Raw genomic sequence first — 21,547 nt, 5'->3', positions numbered from 1 at the left:
TGTTCTATACTTTTATAGAGCCATGGCACAATACAACATGGAAACGGACCCTTCGTCCATGCTGACCATAATGCCCATCTAAGCTCGTCCCATTTGTACACGTTTGGTCCGTGTTCCTCTGAACCTTTCCTATCCTTGTACCTATTCAACTGTCTTTATTGTACCTGCCTCAGATACTTTCTCTGGCAGCTCGTTACAGAAACACACCGCCCTCAGCGTGTTGGATACACATCTCCGTGTATAAATTGAAGGCTTTCGTCGGTCTTTTGCAGATAAACCCGGGGCCCCATTAATGTCAACAGGGCGCTCGTCACCAAAGTTCTTGGAAAGCGAGAACGTCACCATCCAGTGTTGGTCCCGACCGTTTTACAACGGAAGCGTTTTCTACTTACGCAAACGTGGGGACGATTCCTTCGGATTATCGACGGTGGCTTCCGGAGCTGCCTCCAAAGTCACCTTCGTCATCGCCAACGCGGCTGCGAATCAGAGTGGGGATTATGAGTGCCATTACCAGATCCAACGAGGTGGGGTGCGGTACAACTCAACGAGTACCCTTTTGCGGATCACGGTGCAAGGTGGGTGGTCCGCCGATTCGGTCATATGTCGGCCGCGTGGATAATGGTGCCTCGTCATCCTCTGGGGATCCGGTGACGAGGACTCCTGACAAGCAGGCTAACTTCGGGGATCGGAATAAATGATGGGGGAAATCAACGGGTCAGGCAGCGTCTGTTGAAGCAAAGGGACATCCGACGTTTCGGGTCGAGGCCCTGCAACAAGACTTGCTAATGGGACTAGCATCCACATTGGAGGAGGTGGGCCGAAGGGCCCGTGTTCATACTGTATTTCTCTTCTACTCCATGACTTTGCTGGCGTTGCGGGTTGTGTAGAAGATAGCCAAAGGATACAGCGGGGTATAGACCAGCTGCAGATACCAGCAGAGAAATGGCAGATGGAGTTTAATCGGGCCAATTTTGAGGGTGTTGCACTGAGGGAGATCAAATGTAAAGTGACATTACACAGTTATGGGCAAGACACTTAAGAGCGTTGGTGTCCAAGTCCAACTCTCCCTGAAATTGGCTACACGGGTCGATAGGGTGGTAAACAAGGCGTTTATTAGTCGAGGCACTGAGTTCAAGAGTCAGGAAGTTATGTTGCAGTTTTATAAAACTCTAGTTAGGCTGCATCTGGAGAATTGAATTCAGTTATGGTCGCCAAATTATAGGAAGGATGTGGAGGCTTTGGAGAGGGTGCAGAAGAGGTTCACCAGGATGCTGCCTGGATTAGAGGGCATGAGCTATGAGGAGAGCTTGGACAGACTTGGGTTGGTTTCTCAGGAGCGGCGGAGGCTGAGGGGAGACCTGATAGAAGTTTATAAGATTATGAGAGGCACCGACAGGGTAAACAGCCGGGATCTTTTCCCCCAGGGTCGAAATATCTAATACGAGAGGACATGCATTACGTTGAGAGGGGGAAAGTTCAACGGAATTCAGCCGAGAAAAGCAGGCGGTCAGCGTTCCGGGTCAGGAGCCTTCTAAACCCCAGTTCTGACCCGAAACGTTGACCGCCTGCTTTTATCCGCGGACGCTGCCTGGCCTGCTGAGTTCCTCCAGCATCAGAGTGTTTTTCTTCTGGATTCCAGAATCTGCAGTGCGCTATTTCTGATAGTCTAATTAGTTCTGCACAACATCGTGGGCTGAAGGGCCTGTTCCTCCTCTGTGTTCCATGTATATGGAATGAGCTGCCAGAGGAAGTGGTTTAAAAGGCAGTGGGACGGTTACACGGATAGGAAATGTTTGAGAGCGAATGGGCAAATTGTAATAGCATGGATGGGCATCTTGATCGGCATAGACCGGCTGGAGGAAAGGGACAGTTTCCGAGCTGTGTGACTCTACGACTTGCAAGGTATGGTCCTGAGGCATCGTCCCGACTCGAAAGATCAGCTCTACCTTTGCCTCCGTATCTGCTGCCCTAGCCCCTGTGTCTTTGCTCCCGATTCCGGCACGGGATAAGCGGGTTGGCCCATCACGAGCGGCTAATGAAATTAGATCTCCGCACTTTTACGTTTGGAATAATGATCTTATTGAAGCACACGGGATTTCGAGGGCGCAAGGCAGCGCAGAACGGCGGGACGTTTCCACTAGCGGGAGAGTCCCGACCGAGGGCAACAAGCTACTAAGGTTAGGGAGCGGCGAACATCTGGGATTCTCTTCCCCCGGGGGGAATGGTGGCTGGATCACTGGCGCTATTGATAGAAGATTTGGATACAGTTATGAACGATCAGAGGATTGGGGGCTATGGTAAACTGGTACAGAAGAGGAGCTGAGGCCCAGGGAAGATGTGCCATGACTGCATTGAATGCGAGGTAGATTTGACGGCCCGAGTGGTCTAAATCTACTACAAAGAAAAAGCAGGATCATGAAGGAATTCAGCGGATCAAGCAGAATACGAGGAAGGAAAAGGTGCATGTCCAGATTTCGGGCCGAGCTCAGCATTAGGCGTGACCTCGAAGAGGAAAGATTGCCAATATGTAGCAGTACGAGAGAGGGGCAGGACAGAGGCTGACAGTTGGAACCAGGGTGGCGATGGGCAGGTCGATCCAGATGGGGGAGCGGGAGGGGATGAGGAAAGGTGAACAAACGGAAAAAAAAACCAGACAGGTATATGGGAGAGGAACATGAAAGTTTGGGTTACCCGAGATAGGAGAACTTAAAGTTCCTACCATTGCTTTGTAAGTTAGCGAAGCGGAAAATGAGACGCTTTTTTGTCCAATTTGCGTTAGGCCTCTGGGTAACAACGGAGAGGGCTGGGGACAGACAGGTCGGTGCGGGAGTGAAGAGGGTTAAAGTGACAAGCAACGCCAAGCTAGAGATAGAACATAGAACACTGCAGCACAGTACAGGCCCTTCGGCCCACAATGTTGTACCGACATTTTATCCTGCTCTATGGTCTATCTAACCCTTCCCCTCCCACACAGCCCCCTAGCTTTATATCATTCATGTGTCTATCTCAGTATCTCTTAAATGTCCCTGATGCATCTGCCCCCACCACCTCTGCCGGCAGAGCGTTCCACGCACCCACCACTCTTTGTGGAAAAAAACTACCCCTGACATCCCCCTTATACCTTCCTCCAATCACCTTAAAATTATGTCCCCTCGTGTTAGCCATTGTCGCCCTGGGGAAAAAGTCTCTGACTGTCCACTCGATCTATGCCTCTTATCATCTTGTACACCTCTATCAAGTTACTTCTCATCCTCCTCCTCTCCAAAGAGAAAAGGCCTCGCTCACTCAGCATATTCTCATAAGACATGCTCTCCAATCCAGGCAGCATCCTGGTAAATCTCTGCACCCTCTCTAAAGCTTCCACATCCTTACTATAATGAGGCGACCAGAACTGAACACAATACTCCAAGTGTGGTCTGACCAGAGTTCTATAGAGCTGCAACATCACCTCGCGGCTCTAGAACTCAGTCCCCCGACTAATAAAAGCCAACACTCCACACGCCTTCCTAACAACCTATCGACCTGCGTTGCAACCTTGAGGGATCTACGGACGTGGACATCAAGAACGCTATGTTCCTCCACACTGCTGAGAGTCCTGCCATTAGCCTGTCATGCGGGTAACCTGAGATGGTCATTGCGGACAGAGAGCAAGTGCTCTGCACAACGGTGGCCCAGTCTACGCTAGGTTTATCCAACGTAGAGGAGGCTACATCCTGAGCACTGAATTCAGTCGACCAGGTTGAAAGAGGCGAAGGTGAATCTCTTGCCTCGTTGTGAGGAGGTGAAGGGACAAACGTTGCACCTCTTAAAGCTGCAGGGAAAAATGCCAGGGATCCGAGAGTGGTGAGCGGGGAGAGATGAGCGGACCAAGGAGGTATGAAGAAAGTGGTCCCGGGTGGTGGTGTGACGCTAGAGACGGGAAGTGGCGAAGGATGGTGTGTTGGATGCGGAGGCTGGTGGGGTGAAAGGTGAATCCCAAGGGAACTCTGTCCCGTTGTATCTGGGGAACTGGGTGAGAGAGCAGACGGACGGGCAGTGTGGAAAATGCGACATACAGGCCGTTAGATTGTTACGAGTCTGACCGGAGCAGGTGTAACAGGAGGAGATACGTGGGAACAGCCGGAAGAGGGGAACGAAGGCTGCAACTTCGAGATCGGAAACAACAGAAGCAGAAATACCTACAGATGTTGGAAATCCAAAAGTAAAGCAAATTCTCTGCAACAGTGAGGGGAGAAGCAGAGTGAACGTTTCAGACCCGTGACGAGCGCTCTGCCACAAGGGTCGGCACTCGGACCTTTGTTGTTAGTTATTTATAATAAACTAATTTACCAGTAAACCGATTTGGTTAAATTGTTTTACTGGCAAATTGGGTTATTATTGTCACATGTAGCGAGGAAAAGCGAATAACTTTGTTTTGCATGCCATCCATACAAATCAGTGCATTGAGGTAGTACAAGGTAAAACAACACGCATAATGAAGTGTTGCAGGCAGACAGTAAGATGCAAGGCCACCCTTGAGGTCAAGAGTCCATCTGATCGTAGTAGGGAACCGTTCAGTAGTCTTATAACAGCGAAGTAGAAGCTTCAGCCTCTTGTACGCTAACCGGGGGGTGGGGGTGGTGTGTTGTGAGGGTTGGGGGAGGAGGGTGATTATATCGAGTAAAGGATATGATTCTCATTAATAATTATCTCATCTTGAAGTGGCCAAGTTGCTTGAGCGTTCTTGGAATTGGAACAGCTTTATTATGTACCGAGGCAGACCGTTCGTACAGATCAATCCATTACACAGATCATTGAGGTAGTTCGAGGTAAAACAGCAACAGAATGCAGAATAAAGTGCAACAGCCTAAAGTGATCAGCGCAGGTGGACAATACAGTGCAAGGCCATAACGAGGCAGCTTCTAAGGTGTCATGGATTAAGTTACTATTGGTGAATGTCCCTTTAAGACATAATACTGTTGTGTGTGTGTGTGTGTGTGTGTGTGTGTGTGTGTGTGTGTGTGTGTGTGTGTGTATGTCTGGTGATTACGGCACCAACAGGGGATAAAGGACGCGATGAAGTTTTGGAGCAGTCAGTCAGGGTGAGAGAAGGAGAGAGAGACAGCAGCCTGCTGGTCTCTGTATCGATGGATGAAAAACAATAACTGTGTCTGTCACTACAATCCACAGATGGACTTTTGGAAGAATCCAGTGGAGTCCACAGTTAACATGTAGTGGGAAACAGGTATTTGTGTGGACGGCCACGTCTCGAGTGCCTTTCGGGGTGGCAGATACTTCGGAACAAAGCAGTAGAGTAGTCACTGCTGAGTAGACACTGAGGTGTCGTGTGGGTTCCATCGTGGAACATTTGGATTTCGTAATGTCTCTATTCCCTCTCTACATCTTCTTCATTGCTGGATCAGCCTCTTCATCAGATCCTCATTTCCATCGCAGCATTTATCTCCCTTTGCTCTGCCTCTAGTTTCCTTTGTCCCACTTCTCTCTCTTCTGACTGACTCTGACTGACTGCTCGAAAAACGTAATCACGTCCTCTATCTCCTGTAGATGTGGTAATCCCCCCCCCCCCCCCCACACACACACACACACTACTGTACTATGTCTTAGCGGGACGTTCACCAATAGCAACTTAATCCGTAACAGACGTCTAGAGTCCACCTGATCGTACTGAGGGAGAATTCAGTAGTCTCTTAACAGCGGGATAGAAGCTGTCCTTCAGCCTGGTGGTACGTTCTTTCCGGCTTTTGTATCTTCTGCCTGAGGGGATTTGAATGGACAAAGCATGGGCAGTAAGTTTGCAGCTGACACTAAAATAGGTTGTATCGCATACGGTGAAGAAGGCTATCAAAAAATACAGGTGGATCTTCATCAGCTAGGGAAGTGGGCGGAGGATTGGTAAGAGGCCTCCAATCCAGTTAAGCTTGACGTCTTACATTTTGGGAAATCAAATGAGCGGAGGACATACAGTGAACGGTGGCGCCCAGGGGCGTGCTGGGGAACAGAGGGACCTCGGAGTACAAATATATAGTTCGCTGAAGGCGGCGCGACAGGCAGTCAGGGTGGTGAAGAAGGCGTTTGGCGGGCTGGCCTTCATCGCTCAGGGCATCGAGCACAGACGTTGGGACGTTAGGTTGCAGTTGGACAAGACGTTAGAGAGGCCCCACTTGGAGTACTGTGTTCAGTTTTGGTCACCTCGTTGTAGGAAAGATGCCATTAAGACTGACATCAACAAGGATGCTGCCAGGACTCAAGGGCCTGAGTTACAGGGAGATGTTTGACAGGCGAGGACTTTGGAACGTAGGAGACCGTGTCCTTATAGAGGTGTACAAATTCATGAGGGGCATAGAGGGTGAACGTACATAGTCTTTTTCTCAGGGAAGAGGAACGAAATACTCGAGGGCATATGTTGAAGGTGAGAGGCGCAAGATTTAAAAGGGTCCTGAGCAGCAACTTCTTCACGCAAAGGGAATCAAAATTAGGTTTATTATCACTGACATTTGTCGTGCAATTTGTTGTTTTGCCGGAACAGTGGGTACTTGAAACATAGAACACAGAACGTTACAGCACAGTAGAGGCCTTTCGGCCCACAACGTTGTGCCGACATTTTATCCTGCTCTAAGTTCCCTTCCACATAGTCCCCTATTTTCCTATCATTCATGTGGCTATCTAAGAGTCTCTTAAATGTCCCTGATGTACCTGCCCCCACAACATCTGCCGGCAGTGCGTTCCACGCACCCACCACTCTCTGTGTAAAACATTTGGCCGCGACATCTCCCTTATACCTTCCTCCAATCACCTTAAAATTATGTCCCCTCGTGTTAGCCATTGTCGCCCTGGGAAAAGAGTCTCTGATTGTCCACTCGATTTGTGCCTCTTATCATCTTGTACACCTCTATCTCTCATCCTCCTCTCCAAGGAGAAAAGTCCTAGCTTGCTCAACCTACCCTCATAAGACGTGCTGTGCAATCCAGCCAACATCCTGGTAAATCTCCTCTGCACCCTCTCTAAAGCTTCCACATCCTTCCTATAATGAGGCGACCAGAACTGAACGTTGGATGTGCTGCCAGAGGAAAAAGTTGAGGGGGGTATAGTAACGACATATAAAAGACATTGGATATGGGCATGGATAGGATGAGCTTAGAGGGTTATTGACCGAATGCAGGCATATTGGACTGGCATCCTGGTCGGCATGGACGATTTGGGTCGAAGGGCCTCTTCCCATGCTGTATTACGCAACGATTCTACGACTCTGCATGAACAGAATTTGCTGAATGTTTTCAGCAGGTCCAGCAGCGTCTTTGGAATGAGGAACCGTGTTGGACTTTGGTGGGTCAAATGCAAGAGGAAAGTTTGCAGTCCATGCCAGGGTCTTTGGAGCATCGATGGAGAACGGCACCTTGTGGTGTAAAACCTTAGCTCCCTGAAAGTGCCAAAACAATTTGGACGGGTGCGGAAGCAGCTTGCCTTCATCTGTCGGGGTGCTGACTGTACAACTCGGGAAATGATGTGGCAGTTGCACGAAAAGTTGTTTCGGCAACAGTTGGCATGTTTTTGTCCCTGAATGACAGGAAAGATGTGAGCGCGCTGGAGAGGGTGCAGAAGAGGTTTACCAGGATTTTGCATGGATTAGAAAGTATTGGCTGTTTGTAGCTGTTGGACAAACCTTGATTCTTTTGTTTGGAGCGTCGGAGGCGGAGGGGGAGATCTGAGAGTATATAGAGTACATAATATTAAAAAATTCTATAGCACTGGGGTTAATTTACTTCGGGAGAGAAGTCTTCAGCACTTTAGTGTCCTCCTGCTTTTAATTTTGAGGGGTTACCTGGTTAGAGGTTCGCACAATTACAAGGGAGCCAGATGGCGTTGATTGAACGTCGCACCTTCCCACTGCCGTTTCCATGGTGGATCTGTCTCACGTAAGTGGGCATCAGTTTGAGGTTGCCGATATTGTTGGGATTTGAAGGGGAACATCGACATTCCAGATTCTCAGCACCCCTCTGGTTAGAGAACCTGGTCCCATCAGTTTCCTCCTGAACGTCTCACTTCTTGCCCTAAACTAACACCCTCTCTTGGTATGGGTTTATTATTGTCACTTGTACCGAGGTCCAGTGCAACACTTGTCTTGCATACCGTTCGTACAGATCAATTCATTACACAGTGCAGTTCAAATGAGTTAGTACAGAGTGCATTGAGGTAGTACAGTGTGCATCTAGATAGTACAGGGTGCATCGAGGTAGTACAGGGTACATTGAGGTAGTACAGGGTGCACTGAGGGTTGTACAGAGTGCATTGAGGTAGTATAGAGTGCATTGAGGTAGTGCAGAGTGCATTGAGCTAGTACAGAGTGCATTGAGGTAGTGCAGAGTGCATTGAGCTAGTACAGAGTGCATTGAGGTAGTAAGGGTGCATTCAGATAGTACCGAATGCATTGAGGTAGTACAGAATGCATCGAGGTAGTAAAGGGTGCAGTGATGTATTACAGAGTGTATTGAGGTGGTACAGGATGCATTGAAGTGCACAGAGTGCATTAATGTAGTACAGGGTGCGCTGAGCTGAGGTGGTACAAAGTGCATTGAGGTGTACAAAGTGCATTGAGGTAGTACAGGTAAAACAATAAGAATACAGACTAAAGTGTCACAGCTACAGGGAAGTGCATTGCAGGTAGTAGTGCAGGTATGAAAGCAGTGTTCACAAGAAAAGCATATATTATTCAAACAGAGCAGGATGAAATATCAGCACAACATCGTGGGCCAAAGGGCCTGTACTGTGTTGTAAAGTTCTGTGTTGTAAAACTATATACAATTATTATTAGAGACAGTTAAGCACAATTATAATATAAGATATCTTTATGAGTCACATGTACATCGAAACACACATTGAAATGCGTCTCTTTGTGTAGAGTGTTCTGGGGTCAGCCCGCAAGTGTCGCCACGCTTCCGGGCCAAGAGAGCACCCCCACAACTTCCGAACCCGTACGTCTTTGGAACATGGGAGAAAACCAGAGCACCCGTGGGAAACCCACGCAGACACACGGGGCAGATCGTACAAACTCCTGACAGACAGCTGCGGAAATTGAACCCGGTTCGATGCCGCTGGAATAGCGTCATGCTAACCGTTATGCTACACCGTGCCTTCCCCTAATTATGAGATGCACGGGCAAAGTAGATTGTCAGAGTTTTTCTCCCAGTGTAAGGTGAAAGGGGGAAATTTCAAACATTTCCCCGGTAAGTGTGTCACACAGAGAGCGTTAGGTGCCTGGAACGCGCCACCAGGGGGCGGCAGTCTAAGCAGGTACGATAGCAAAGTTTAACAAACATTTAGACAGGCAATTAAACAGGCAGAGAACAGAGAGGTGTGGGCCATGTTCGGACAGATGGGACTAGTTGCAGTTGACATCATTGTCGGCACAGACATCGTGGGCTGAAGGGCCCGCTCCTTTGTTGTACTGTACCAAACAGTCACGGATCCCAGTCCGGGATACAACTGTCAAAGGTAAATGACAAATGAAGTGAAGTTAGTCTGCTTTTGACCCACAGAGAGAGCCACAAAGCCTTGGATATCCGCGGACCGCTGGAACAATCTGTACTTCAAGGCCGAAACCCCTGTGGTATATTGTCGGAACCCGCAGTTCACTGCGTCAGTGTTTTATTTGTACGAAGGGGCGGGGAGACCTGTCTTGTGGGGCTCAGCAACGCCGATCCGGAACCAAGGCACTTTCACCATCACAGCGGCGAATCGAAGTCGCGACTTTACGTTCTCGTGCGCCTACGGAGTGAAGCTGGCGGGGCGCTCGGTGAACTCGACAACCAGCGACCCCATGCAGGTGACCGTCATCGGTGAGCAAGGAAACCCCGCGGGCGCTTCGGAGTAAAAGTGGTCGGGATGTGGCGATGCCGCGACACTCGTTCGGTGAGAGGCACGGTCAGCTCACGAGAAGGGATGGGTGGGGGCGGGAGGCGGTGGGGGTGGGTGAAGACGTAAAGGATAGGTTGCAATTAAACGTACCAATCAATATCCCCAGTTTAACTAGACTACCTTTTAGGTTAAGCAGCCCGGGAGCCGTGTGAACCCCACTTCTAAACATAGAGTCATAGTGCCTTATAGCATGAAAACAGGCCCTTCGGCTAAACTCCTCTATGCCGACTAGCCCAGCGAGCTGGTCCCATCTGCCCGCTTTTGGCTCAGAGCCCTCTAAACCCCTCCTATCCACGTTCCTCTCAAGATGACTTTTAAACGTTGCTAATGTGCCCGCCTCAACCACTATTTCTGGGAGCTCGTTCCAAAGACTCACCACCCATACGGCGACGATGCTGCCCCGATGTCCCTTTTAAATCTCTCGCCTCTGACCTTAAACCTACGCCCTATTGTGTTTAACACCCCCTCCCTGAGGGAAAAAAAGTCCTGTGTGCTTTCACACTGTCTGTGCCCCGAACTTCCAGGGAATAAGTTCCAGTCTACGTAACCTCTCCTTGTAACTCAGGCCCTCAAGTCCAGGCAGCATCCTGGTAAAATCTGTTCTGCACCCTTTCTAGTTTAGTAACATCTTTCCTACAATAGGGTGACTAAAACTGCACACAATATTCCAAGGGAGGCCTTACTGCCGTCTGACATAACTGCAACATAACTTCCCATCTCCAGGACTCAGTGCCCTGACTGAAGGCCAGCCTGTCAAACGCTTGATTCACCACCTGTCGACCTGAGACCCTGCTGTCAGAGAACTATGCTCTTGTCCTCCGAGGTTCCTTTGTTTCACAAAACTCCCCACAGCCCTATCTGGGTCCTCACAGGGCACTTGTTCGCGGTGAAATAGAGTGTTATACAGCACGGAAACAAAGCCTTTCAGCTCAACTCTTCCAAGCCGACCCACTTGTCATATCCCTGCGTTTGGCCCATATCCCTTTAAACCTTTCCTGACCACGTATCTGTCCAAATGTCTTTAAAATGTTGCAGTTGTACCTGTTACAACCACTTCCACTTGCGGCTTGTTCCATGTACCTCGCACTTGCCGGGGTTAAACTGCATTTGCCCTTCTCCGGTCCAATTGCCAAGTTGGTCCGGATCCCCTTGTAAACTCAGATAACTCTCTTCACTGACCGCTGCACCACCGATTTTGGTGTTGTCCGCAAACCTTCCATATCATCATCCAAATCGTCGAAATGTATGTCAAATATCATCGGACCCAGCACCGAGCCATGTGTTACGTCACTGGTCACAGGTCTGCAATATGAAACAAAAACGACGCTTCACCCCACTGCTTCCTTCGGCCAAGCCAATTTTGCATCCAATCGGCCAGCTCACCTTGAATTCTATGTGATCTAACCTTGCGGGCCACCCCGCAGTGCGGTACCCAGTCAAAAGCATTCCCGAAGTCCATGTCTACAGCCTGTCTCTCCACCTGGTCAACTCTTCAGAAAACGCACTCAAATTAGTGAGACACGATTTCGCATGCCCAAAGCCATGCTGCCTATCTCTGAACAGTCCCTGGCTTCCCAGATCCTGTTCCTCAGAGTACCCCCCAGTAGCTTTCCCACAACCGATGTTAGTATCCACAGACGGTAGTTCCCTGGCTTCACCCTACAGCATTTCTTCAACAAATGCAGAACATTAGCCACCCTCAACAAAACCGCTACCTCACCAGATGCACATATCTCTGTCAGGAACACCGTAATTTCCGCCCTAGCTTCCCACAAACGATTGATTATATGGCGTGCTTGGAAATATCCCAAGAAGCACTTGCATGTGGACTCGGGAAATATTGTAACCTTCAGTTGGACCCAGTCCTATTCTTGAAAACTCATGGATGGAGACCTGGACCACCCAATCTCCTCTCATAACATAAACCCGCGATCGCAGGGTATCTATCTTGTGAGACTTCTCAGCACGCCATATAATCAATCGTTCGAAACCAGAATCATATTTATTATCACTGACACAGAATACGTGAAATCTGTTGTTCTGCGATAGCAGTACAGTGCAAAGACATAAAATCACTATAAATTACAAAAACGGCGCAAAGTAAAAAGAAACCGTTTATAAATCTGATGGCGGAGGGAAAGAAGGTGTTTTGAATCGTTAGGCGCGGGTCTTGAGGCTTCTGTACCTCCCCCCCCCCGATGGTAGTAACAAGAAGAGGGAAATATCCAGGGTGGTGAGGGTCCGTCGCGGCAGATGTCGCCTTCTTGATAGACCACATCTTGCAGATGTGCTGGATGGTGGGGAGGGCTGTGCCCGTGATGGAGCTGGCTCAGCCTGCAACCCCTCGCAGCCTCTTGCGATCCTGTGCGTTGGGGCCACCATACCGGGCTGCGGTGCAACCAGTCAGAATGCCCTCCACAGTACACCTATCGAAATTTGCAAGAGGTTTTGGTGACGTACGAATCTCCTCAAGCTGCTAAGTGAAACTAATCGTCCTGACATACGGTCTAGAGTGGAAACCTCGACTCCTCCTCTACCTCCAGGGATGCTGCCTGACCCGCCGAGTTCCGACAGAAACTTCTTTTTGTTTCTCTCTCAGGAGTTCAGAGCCCGCTCTTGTAGTTTGAACGTTCTCTCTGTGTCTCTGTGTTCTCCCCCTCCCATGTTGCTCCTGTTTCCTCCAACGCCCCAGAGGCGGACTGCTTGCAGGGTTAATTGGCCTGCTGTAAATTGCTCCTCGTGTGTCGGTGACCCGCGGGATTGGAGGGGTGGGTGGGGCTTTGGTTCGTATAGAATGCGATGTCCGTGCAGTGCGGGCTGCAGGCACGGGCGTGAAGAGCTAGATATCTGGTTAATGTAACTTACTGCTACAGTGCGAGAACAGTAGCTGTTGGGCATGTGAAATTATAATGTGATGCGGAATCGGGACGCCTCCTGAGCTAGGAAGGTGTCGAAGGGTCATTCTTTGCTGCAATGAAATATGACAAATTTTGCAACCTTCAGTTGGACCCCGTCCCCTTCTGCGAAACTGTGGTCAATACACCCGAGACTCGCACCCGCCTCTACCCGTATAACAACCCCACGATCCCAGGGATCGATCCGGTGAATCCGTAAAATCAATCACTCGAAGTTTGTCTTGGAAGTTTAGATCCTTGCTTTCACGCTAAGATAAGATATCTTTATCAGTCACACGTACATCGAAACACACAATGGAATGCATCTTTTGCACAGAGTGTCCTGGGGGGGGGGGGGGGGGCAGCCCGAATTTGTCGCCACGCTTCCGGCGCCAACATAGCATGCCCACAACTTCCTAAGCCGCATGTCTTTTGAATGTGGGAGGAAACCGGAGCACCCGGAGGAAGCCCGCGCAGACACACGGGAGAGAACCTGCAAACTCCTCACAGACAGCGGTGGGAATTGAACCCGGGTCGCTGGCGCTGTAATAGCGTTACGCTAACCGCCACACTACCCTGCCTCCCTTTTATTTCTATATCCAGACCAGCCAGCGAAGCCGACGCTTCGGATCTCACCTACCCACGCGCACTTTTCACAGTACAGAACGATCGTGTGTTCGGCTGTCAGACGATTCCGGGACCAGATATTTTCCCTGTATAAGGACGGTAGGGAGGTACACGTCAGATCCGACCTGGTCAGCAGGAGGGATCTTTCCGTAACTTACCGCATCGCCAACACCAACAAGAGGAACAGTGGCAGCTACACGTGTCGATATCAAGTTTGGGCGTCTGGGCGAGCTTACGACTCACGGGAGAGCGACTCCGTGGAACTAGAAATAGGCAAGTCCAATAGTTGTCGGGGTTATGGTGTTCCAGAGCGTTTCACCGCATTGTGTGTGTATTGTAAAATCGGCTCAGTGGGATTCTAGATTGGACCAGTGGCGTGACCATCAAATGCTGGTGCCCTCCAAATCTCATGCAACACTGAGTACACTATCGTCGCTGTGTTTGAACCGAAGAACTCCCTGTCCTGCAGCACCTTCGCCAGACGCACTTCAGCGGCTCTCTCTTACCTTCACAAGGGCAATTAGAGATGGCAAATGACCGTTTGCTTTGCCACTGGCGGCCAGATCCCCCGAAATGGTATTGGTATATTATTATCACTTGTACCGAGGTCCAGTGAAAATCTTGTCTTGTGTACCAATCGTACAGGTCAATTCATTACACAGTGCAGTTACATTGAGTTGGTACAGAGCGCACTGAGGTAGTACAAGGTGCACTGAAGTAGTATAGAATGCATTGAAGTCAATGACCAGCTCCTTTGTTTTGTTGACATTGAGGGAAAAGTTGTCATGACACCATTCCGCGAAGCTCTCTATCTCCTTCCTGTGGTCCGACTCATCGTTAGTTGAGATATGGCCGACAACGGTGGTTCATCTGCAAACTCGATGATGGGGTCAGAGCAGAATATGACAACACGGTCATGAGTGTATTGGGAGTAGAGTAGAGGGCTGACTCTATTTCTGAAATTTTGATTCACATAACAATGAAAGAGACCCTTCGGTCCATTATTCTCATACTAGCCTATGGCCTAAGGGGGTGGGGGATGTTCAGATCCCCCTCTACCTCCTCCCTCATCTGTCTATCACACCCCCTCACTTGGATCCACCTACCAGCTCTTGATCCAACCCTTCCCTCCACCTTTCTGCGCTAGTTTCTTCCCCTCTTCCTTTCACTCCGGATGAAGGCTCTCGACCCGTCACGTCGACTGTCCATTTCCTTCCATAGATGCTGCCTGACCCGCTGAGCTCCCGCAGCGCCCCCTGTGCTTGCTATTCACCCTTCTGTTTCTTCCTCGGTTTCTGTCTTTATTTCCCTTGTCGAGTACAACCGGAGTTGAGCAGGACACAGACATCGAACAAGTGTCCATGTCCCAACTCGAACCACCAAGGGGCACGTTGTTCTAAGGGCACGTCGATGTCTATGCACGTAATTGCGTCACCGCGTCACATGATGTTTTCAGAATCGCATATAACGCATCGAAAATATGCGGCGGAACAGAAGGATCTTGGGGTCCACGCCCATATGTCGCTAGGGCTGTTGAGAAGGCGTATGGTGTGTTGGCCTTCATTAGTCGGGGGACTGAGCCACGAGGAGATGTTGCAGCTCTATAGAACTCTGGTTAGACCGCACTTGGAGTATTGTGTTCAGTGCCTATTCATTACCCGGCTCCACTTTCCATCTCTGTCTCTCTCTCTCCGCTTTTCATCTACCCCGTTCCCTAGATCTCACTATCTCTCTTTGTTTCTCCCCTTCTCTAGAACAGCTATTACTGTCTCGCTGTCCAACGCTCCATATCTCTACCTCCCGACCCACCACCCCTTTGCGCTCCCGTCTCTCCCTTTCTCGTTTACAGTCCTTGTTCTGTCGATGTCACTCCCTGCATCCGGTTTCCCGTCTCCCTACATCTCTCACTCTTTCCTTACCCATTCTCCATCTTTCCTGTCCTTCCTCTCTTTGTCATCAGCTGTCTCTCTCTCTCTCTCTCTCTCCGCTTCCGTCTCTCCCCTCTCTCGTCGCTCCCCATCCTCTCTGTCTGTGGTTCTTTCTGTCTCTCTTTCTGCTCCTCTCTCCACCATTTCTACCCCCCCCACCCTCACTGTCACCAGCTCTCTTGTCTCAGTCTGCTTTTCCCTGATGCTCTTTGAAGGAAATCTCTAATTCCTCCTCTCTATTACGCTCTCTCTCTCACCCACTCTCTCTCTCTCACACACTCAACCCCTCTTTCACTGTGTCTCAATGTATTTTATCTCCGCCGTCAATCTGGTTTTCCACACTTTTCTGTGTCATCATCTCTTTTTTCCCCTCTGCCCGCCTGTTTGCATTGCCATGTCGGCATATTTGCTCTTCCTCCCTCCCCCCGTCTCTCTCTCTCTCTCTCTCTCTCTCTCTCTCTCTCTCTGTGTCTCTGTCGCTCTCTCTCTGTCTGTCCATCTCTCTCGCCCGTTATCTCTGTCCCTGATTCTGTTTTATTGTTTACGAGTGTTTTAGAGTCATACAGCACACAAACAGGGCCTTAGGCCCAACTCGTTGATGCCGACCAAGATGTCTATCAGAGTCTGCATTTGGCCGCATCCCTCTAAATCTTTTCTATCCACAACATAAGCCATCCTCCAATCTTCTGGTGCCTCACCTGTGGTTAAAAACGATGCAAAGAGATCTGCTTCTCTGTCTGTCTGTCTGTCTGTCTGTTTCCCTCTCTCTCTCTCTGTCTCTCTGATTGTCTCTCTCCCTCTCAATGTCTGTCTGTCTCTATCCCCTCTCTCTCTGTCTCTCTTTGTCTGTATGTCTCTGTCTGTCCCTTCCCCCCTCTCTGTCTGTCTGTCTTTCCCCCCTCTCTGTCTCTCTGATTGTCTGTCTCTCCCTCTCGCTCTCTGTCTGTCTGTTTCTACCCACATATCTCTGTCTGTCTCTTTGTCTGTATGTCTCTGTCTGTCTCTTCCCCCCTCTTTGTCTGTCTGTCTCTTTCCCCTTTCTCTCTGTCTGTCTCTCCCTCTCGCTCTCTGTCTGTATGTCTCTATATCCCTCTTTGTCTGTCTCTTTGTCTGTATGTCCCTGTCCGTCCCTTACCTCCCTCTCTCTGTCTGCCTGTCTCTTCTCCCCTCTTGCTGTCTGTCTGTCTGTCTGTCTAGCTCTCTCGGCACTCTGTCTCTCTGTCTGTCTGTTTCTCTCTCTCTCTCTCCCTCTGTCTGTCTGTCTGTCTGTCTGTCTGTCTGTCTGTCTGTCTCTCTCTCTCTCTCTCCCCTCACCTTTTCTCTCTGCTTTTTTTTATTTTCACGCCGCCCGGCTCTTGGTCTCTGCTCCTCTCCCCGTTTCTCTCTCCGCTGTTCCATTTCGCCGCCTCTTCCCTGTTTACAACCAAGTTTGGCAGGCAGGTGGAGGGTGGGGAGATGTCCGCGTGGGCAGGGGAGGTTGGGAAGCCTCTGGCCGGAGCGGCTGGACGGATGCATGGGGCTGGACGATTTCACAAGGTAACCTTGGGCCGCCCACTCCCCCACGCTCTGATGAGCCCCATTCATGTCGTCACTCTCACCGATACTTGTCTGATCATGTTGCAGTTGATGCCAATCTGACGTTGGTGGACGGACCAGACCAGTGTTCGGGTAGAGTGGAGATTCACCACAGAGGCCAAAGGGGGCGAATTGGAAACGCCAACTGGGGCTTGGCAGACGCCGAAGTACTTTGCCGCCATCTGGGTTGTGGGTTTGGAGAATCCATCCCCAGCTTTGGACAAGGAAGTGAAAGACTCTGGGTCAACGGGGCCACCTGCCAGGGCACCGAAAAGTCGTTTTGGGACTGTTACCTACAAACAAACGCCTACGTAATGTACTGGAACAAGAAGACAGATGCCTCGGTCAAATGCTCAGGTGGGTGTCATTCAAACAGCAGGATATAGATCAGTTAGAAAGGACACGGCAAGATATAGATCAGTTGGCAGTCTGGTCGGAGAAGTGGCAGATAAAATTTTCATCCGGGCAAGTAAGAGGTGAAGCATTTTGAGAGCTCATGGACAACAGTAATGTAACAGTAATGGCAAGACCCTTAGGTGCATTGATGGATTTCAGGGATACAAGTCCACGCCTCCCTGAAATCGGCAAGGCCAGTGGATAAGGTGGTAAATACGGAGTACGGCGTGCTTGCCTCCTTCGTTCGGGACATTGTGGATAAAAGTTGGGAAGTCGTGCTACAACTACATAAAACTTTGAGTTGAGGCCACATATGGAGAATGGTATGCAATTATTGTGGCCACACTGCAGGTAGGAGGTGAGGGTTTTGGAGGAGATTCAACGGGGTATTGCCTGGATTGGAGGGTATTAGCTAGAAGGAGAGATTGGACAAAACTGGCTTGCATTGTTTGGAGCGTCGGAGGCCAAGAGACAGAGATCAGGTGGATAGTCAGAGTCTTTTTTCTCAAGATGGAAATGTCAAATACCAGAGGACTTTGGTTCAAGAGAAGATATTGATTAGTGGCATGTACATCGACACACACATTGAAAAGCGTCTTTTTGCGTTACTGAGAATGTGGGGGGGGGGGGGGGGCGGGCAGCCTACAAGTGTCTCCACTCTTCTGGCGCCGGACCCGTGGCGACACTTGCGGGCTCAGCCCTGAACACTCGACGTGAAAAGATGCATTTCACTATGTGTTTCGATGTGACGAAAAAGAAATCTCATCTCATCTCATCTCAATCTCAATCTCAATCTCAATCTCAATCTCAATCTCAACAACTCCTAACCCATACGTCTTTGGAATGTGGGAGGAAACCGGAGCACCCGGAGGAAACCCACGCAGACACATGGGGGGAGAACGTACAAACTCCTTACAGACAGCGGCGGGAATTGAACCCGGGGCGCTGGCGCTGTAATAGCGTTAAGCTAACCGCTACACTACCGTGCCGCCGGGTAGGTTGAAAGTGATAGAACAGAATTGTAAAGGAGACCTGAGAGCTTTATGTCCACCATACAGAAAGTGGTAGGTGCCTGGATCCGGCTGCCGGAGGAGGAAGTGCAGGACACTTCTGAGGCATTTAAATGGCAGGTGAACAGGCAAGGAATAGAGGGATAAGCACCGTGTGCAAGCAAATGGGATTAGTTAGATTAGCATCATTGTCCGTGCAGACACAGTGGGCCGAAGGGCCCGATTGCCTGCTGTAATTGTCAATGTTCTGTGTTCTTCATGTATATGGAAGCGATTGTAGGATTCCTTCTCTCACTCTCATGCACAGACACACACACACACACACACACACACACACACACACACACACACACACACACACACACACCACGTACGCATGCACACACCGACGCGTAGGGACAGACAGAAGGATGCACACCTTGACTCACGCACATGCACAGAGACACCTGAACGCAGAACCAGAGAAACTGCAGATTTCAGGCTGGTGGGTGGTGGCGGGGGGGGGGGGGGGGGGGGGGGGAGGGAGGTAAGGTGATTACAAAGGGTACTCTAACCCGGTGCTACCTGCGTGGATTGCGTGAAGGAAGGCTGCTGACATCCGATGTCCGGGAAATGGGAGTAACGAGATTGAGGTCTCCATCAACCGCAGCGGAAGGGAAGCCCCGTATGCCGAAAAAAATGACATTTCAGATGTCCTGGAGTAGAAAGTCTCACCTTGAGAACAGAGGCGGCGGAGATGGAGGGCGTGAGAGGAAGAGTTCCTGTCCGTGTGCGAGATAGGCGGGAGGACGTAGCTGTAGCAGCCAGTGGGTCGGAAGTAAATATCAGTGGAAAGTTGGTCTCCTCATGAGCATGGAAACAGAGAGATACAGAGAAAGGAGGGTGATGCGTCCAGTTCTGGTCTTCCCATTATGGGAAAGATGTGGAGGCTTTACAGAGGGTGCAGACGAGGTTTACCAGGATGCTGCCTGGATTAGAGGGCGTGTGCTACAAGGAGAGGTTGTACTAATTAGGGATGTTTTCTCCGGAGCGGCGGAGGCTGAGGGGAGAGCTGATAGAAGTTTATAAGGTCATGAGAGGCATAGGTAGATTAGACAGCCGGTATCTTTCTCCCCCCGCGGGTTCAAATGTCTAATACCAGCGGGTATGCATTTAAGGTGAGAGGGAGTATGTTCAAAGGAGATGTATTTTACACAAAGTGTGGTGCGTGCCTGGAATGCACTGCCAACGCTGCTGGTGGAGACAGATACGATAGAGGCGTTTAAACTGTTCTTGGATAGGCACACGAACGTGCAGGGAATGGAGGAATATGGATATTCTGCAGGCAACAAGGAGATTAGTTCAGGTGGGCATTGAATTACCAGCTTAATTAGTTGGGCACAGTATGGTCGGCTGGAAACGTCCTGTTCCTGTGCTGTAATGTTCTAGGTTCTATGTGACAGTGACAGTCTAAAGTGAATTTGAGGGCCGGGTGGATGTTAGGCGAGAAGTTGATGAAATTGAAGACTTCCGAAAGGGACCTGGAGGCAGCAGCATTCCAGCCGCCAATGTAGCGGAGTAAGAGTTTGGGGGGAGTTGATGACAGCGTAGGTCTGGAACAAAGACTGTTCCACGTAGCCAACGCTAAAGGCAGGCGCAGGCAGCGCCGATGCCGGTGTCCGTGGATTCAGCTTTGATTTTGAGAAAGCAAGAGGAATCGAAGGAGGAAGTAAAACACACGCACATGACACAGATCAGGGGTCACACGAGCACACGCCCATCCGCGGGCTTTCAAAGCTCACAACCGAACACAGGAAGAAAACAAAGCCAAGCACACAAACACACGAATACGCAGACACTCTCTCATGCATACACATGCATGCATACAGAGAAACGTGCACACACGCGCACACACGCACACACACGTGCACACGCGCGCGCGCACACACACACACACACACGTCATACTCACGTCAATCATTCATCAAACCCAGCATTTTGCATTCTGGGCAAAGTCCTGACGTTGAGTGATTTATGATTGATAGGAAACCCTTTCCGCATAACATCTTGATTCCATGAACATGTGCATGACGTCCTTGGATATTCGCCATGGAACATTCAAACTCTCGGGATGCAAATTCAAAGCACTTACAAAAGACGAGCGAGAATTTCTTTGTCTGCGTGTCTGCATATGTGCGTTTGGTGCGGGTCTGTGTCTGTGTGCTTTCTTGTTCATGAGCGTGGGGGAGGGTAGTGTGTCTGTGTATGTGAGTCTGTGAGAGTACGTCTGTGTCTGGGTATGTGGGCGTGTATGTGTGTCTATGTGTAGTGCAGGTGAGTACGTTTATGAATATTTGAACATATGTGCAGGGAAGTGTAACTTATGCGTGTTTGTGTCGCTGTGTGTGAATGTATATTGTTCAGGTCAGTGTTTGTGTGGTTGCTTGAACATGTGAGAAGGGGACTCTGTGTGTGTATGTGTTTGTGTGTGTGCGCGTGCGCGCCTATCTGTTGTGCGGGAGATAGTGTGTATGTGAATGTTCATGTATTTTGGGAAGAGTGATATGTGTGTTTTCCTGGGCATATCTGTGTGTGTTGTGCGGGAGAGTGTGCATGTGATTGTTTATCCATGTGTGTTGGACAGGGTGATGAGTGTGTCTGTGTGCGTTGTTCGGGGGACTGAATGGGTGGTTGCTTGTCCGTTTGTGCATGTATCTGTGTGTGTGTGATTACTTGTCCGTGCGTGTGTGGGGGGAGGTTTGTGTGTGTGTGTGTTTGTGTGTATGTGTGTGTTGTGCATGTGAGTGTGCGTGAAAACGATTGTCCGTGTGTGTGTGTGTGTTTGTGTGATCACTTGTCCGTGCGTGTCTGTGTGTGGGGAGGGTTATGTGTGTGTGTGTATACGTGTGTGTGTTGCGCAAGTGAGTATGTGCGCAGATGCTTGTCCGTGTGTGTGTGTGTGTGTGTGCGTGTGTGTGTGTGTGTGTATGTTTGTGTATGGTGAACGGTGGTCTGTGTGTTTGTCTGTGTGTGACTGTGTCTGTGTCTCCGCTTACGTGCGCCCGTGGAGGACGTGGCTTCCTTGCCTGAATCTGGCCGAACTAGAAGTGATCGGTCGCATGTAGAAGGGAGCACGGCAACCTGAGGTCGACTCAGATCGTGCTTGAGCAGGTGTCGGACAAGAGAGTTGCTGGCTCCTGGAATCCAGGTCAGCATTGGAACTCTG

General features: G+C 49.9%; 1 protein-coding gene across 7 annotated transcripts in view; it reads left to right on the top strand.

The window, feature by feature from the left end:
- LOC127566442 (uncharacterized) overlaps positions 1 to 21,547 on the top strand; it is a 190,012-nt gene that overhangs the window by 33,101 nt on the left and 135,364 nt on the right. For 6 of the 7 annotated variants that reach the window (XM_052008855.1, XM_052008858.1, XM_052008856.1 and 3 more), the window contains 4 exons: positions 273 to 575; positions 9,534 to 9,833; positions 13,410 to 13,706; positions 16,985 to 17,293. In XM_052008855.1, the coding sequence (XP_051864815.1) occupies positions 273 to 575; positions 9,534 to 9,833; positions 13,410 to 13,706; positions 16,985 to 17,293 (1,209 nt within the window). The remainder of the gene's footprint in view (positions 1 to 272; positions 576 to 9,533; positions 9,834 to 13,409; positions 13,707 to 16,984; positions 17,294 to 21,547) is intronic. The other variant, XM_052008861.1, reaches the window with a different exon arrangement.

This window comes from Pristis pectinata, chromosome 41 (assembly GCF_009764475.1).
Source record: "Pristis pectinata isolate sPriPec2 chromosome 41, sPriPec2.1.pri, whole genome shotgun sequence".
Taxonomy (NCBI): Eukaryota; Metazoa; Chordata; class Chondrichthyes; order Rhinopristiformes; family Pristidae; genus Pristis; species Pristis pectinata.
This window is presented reverse-complemented; position numbering and strand designations above follow the sequence as displayed.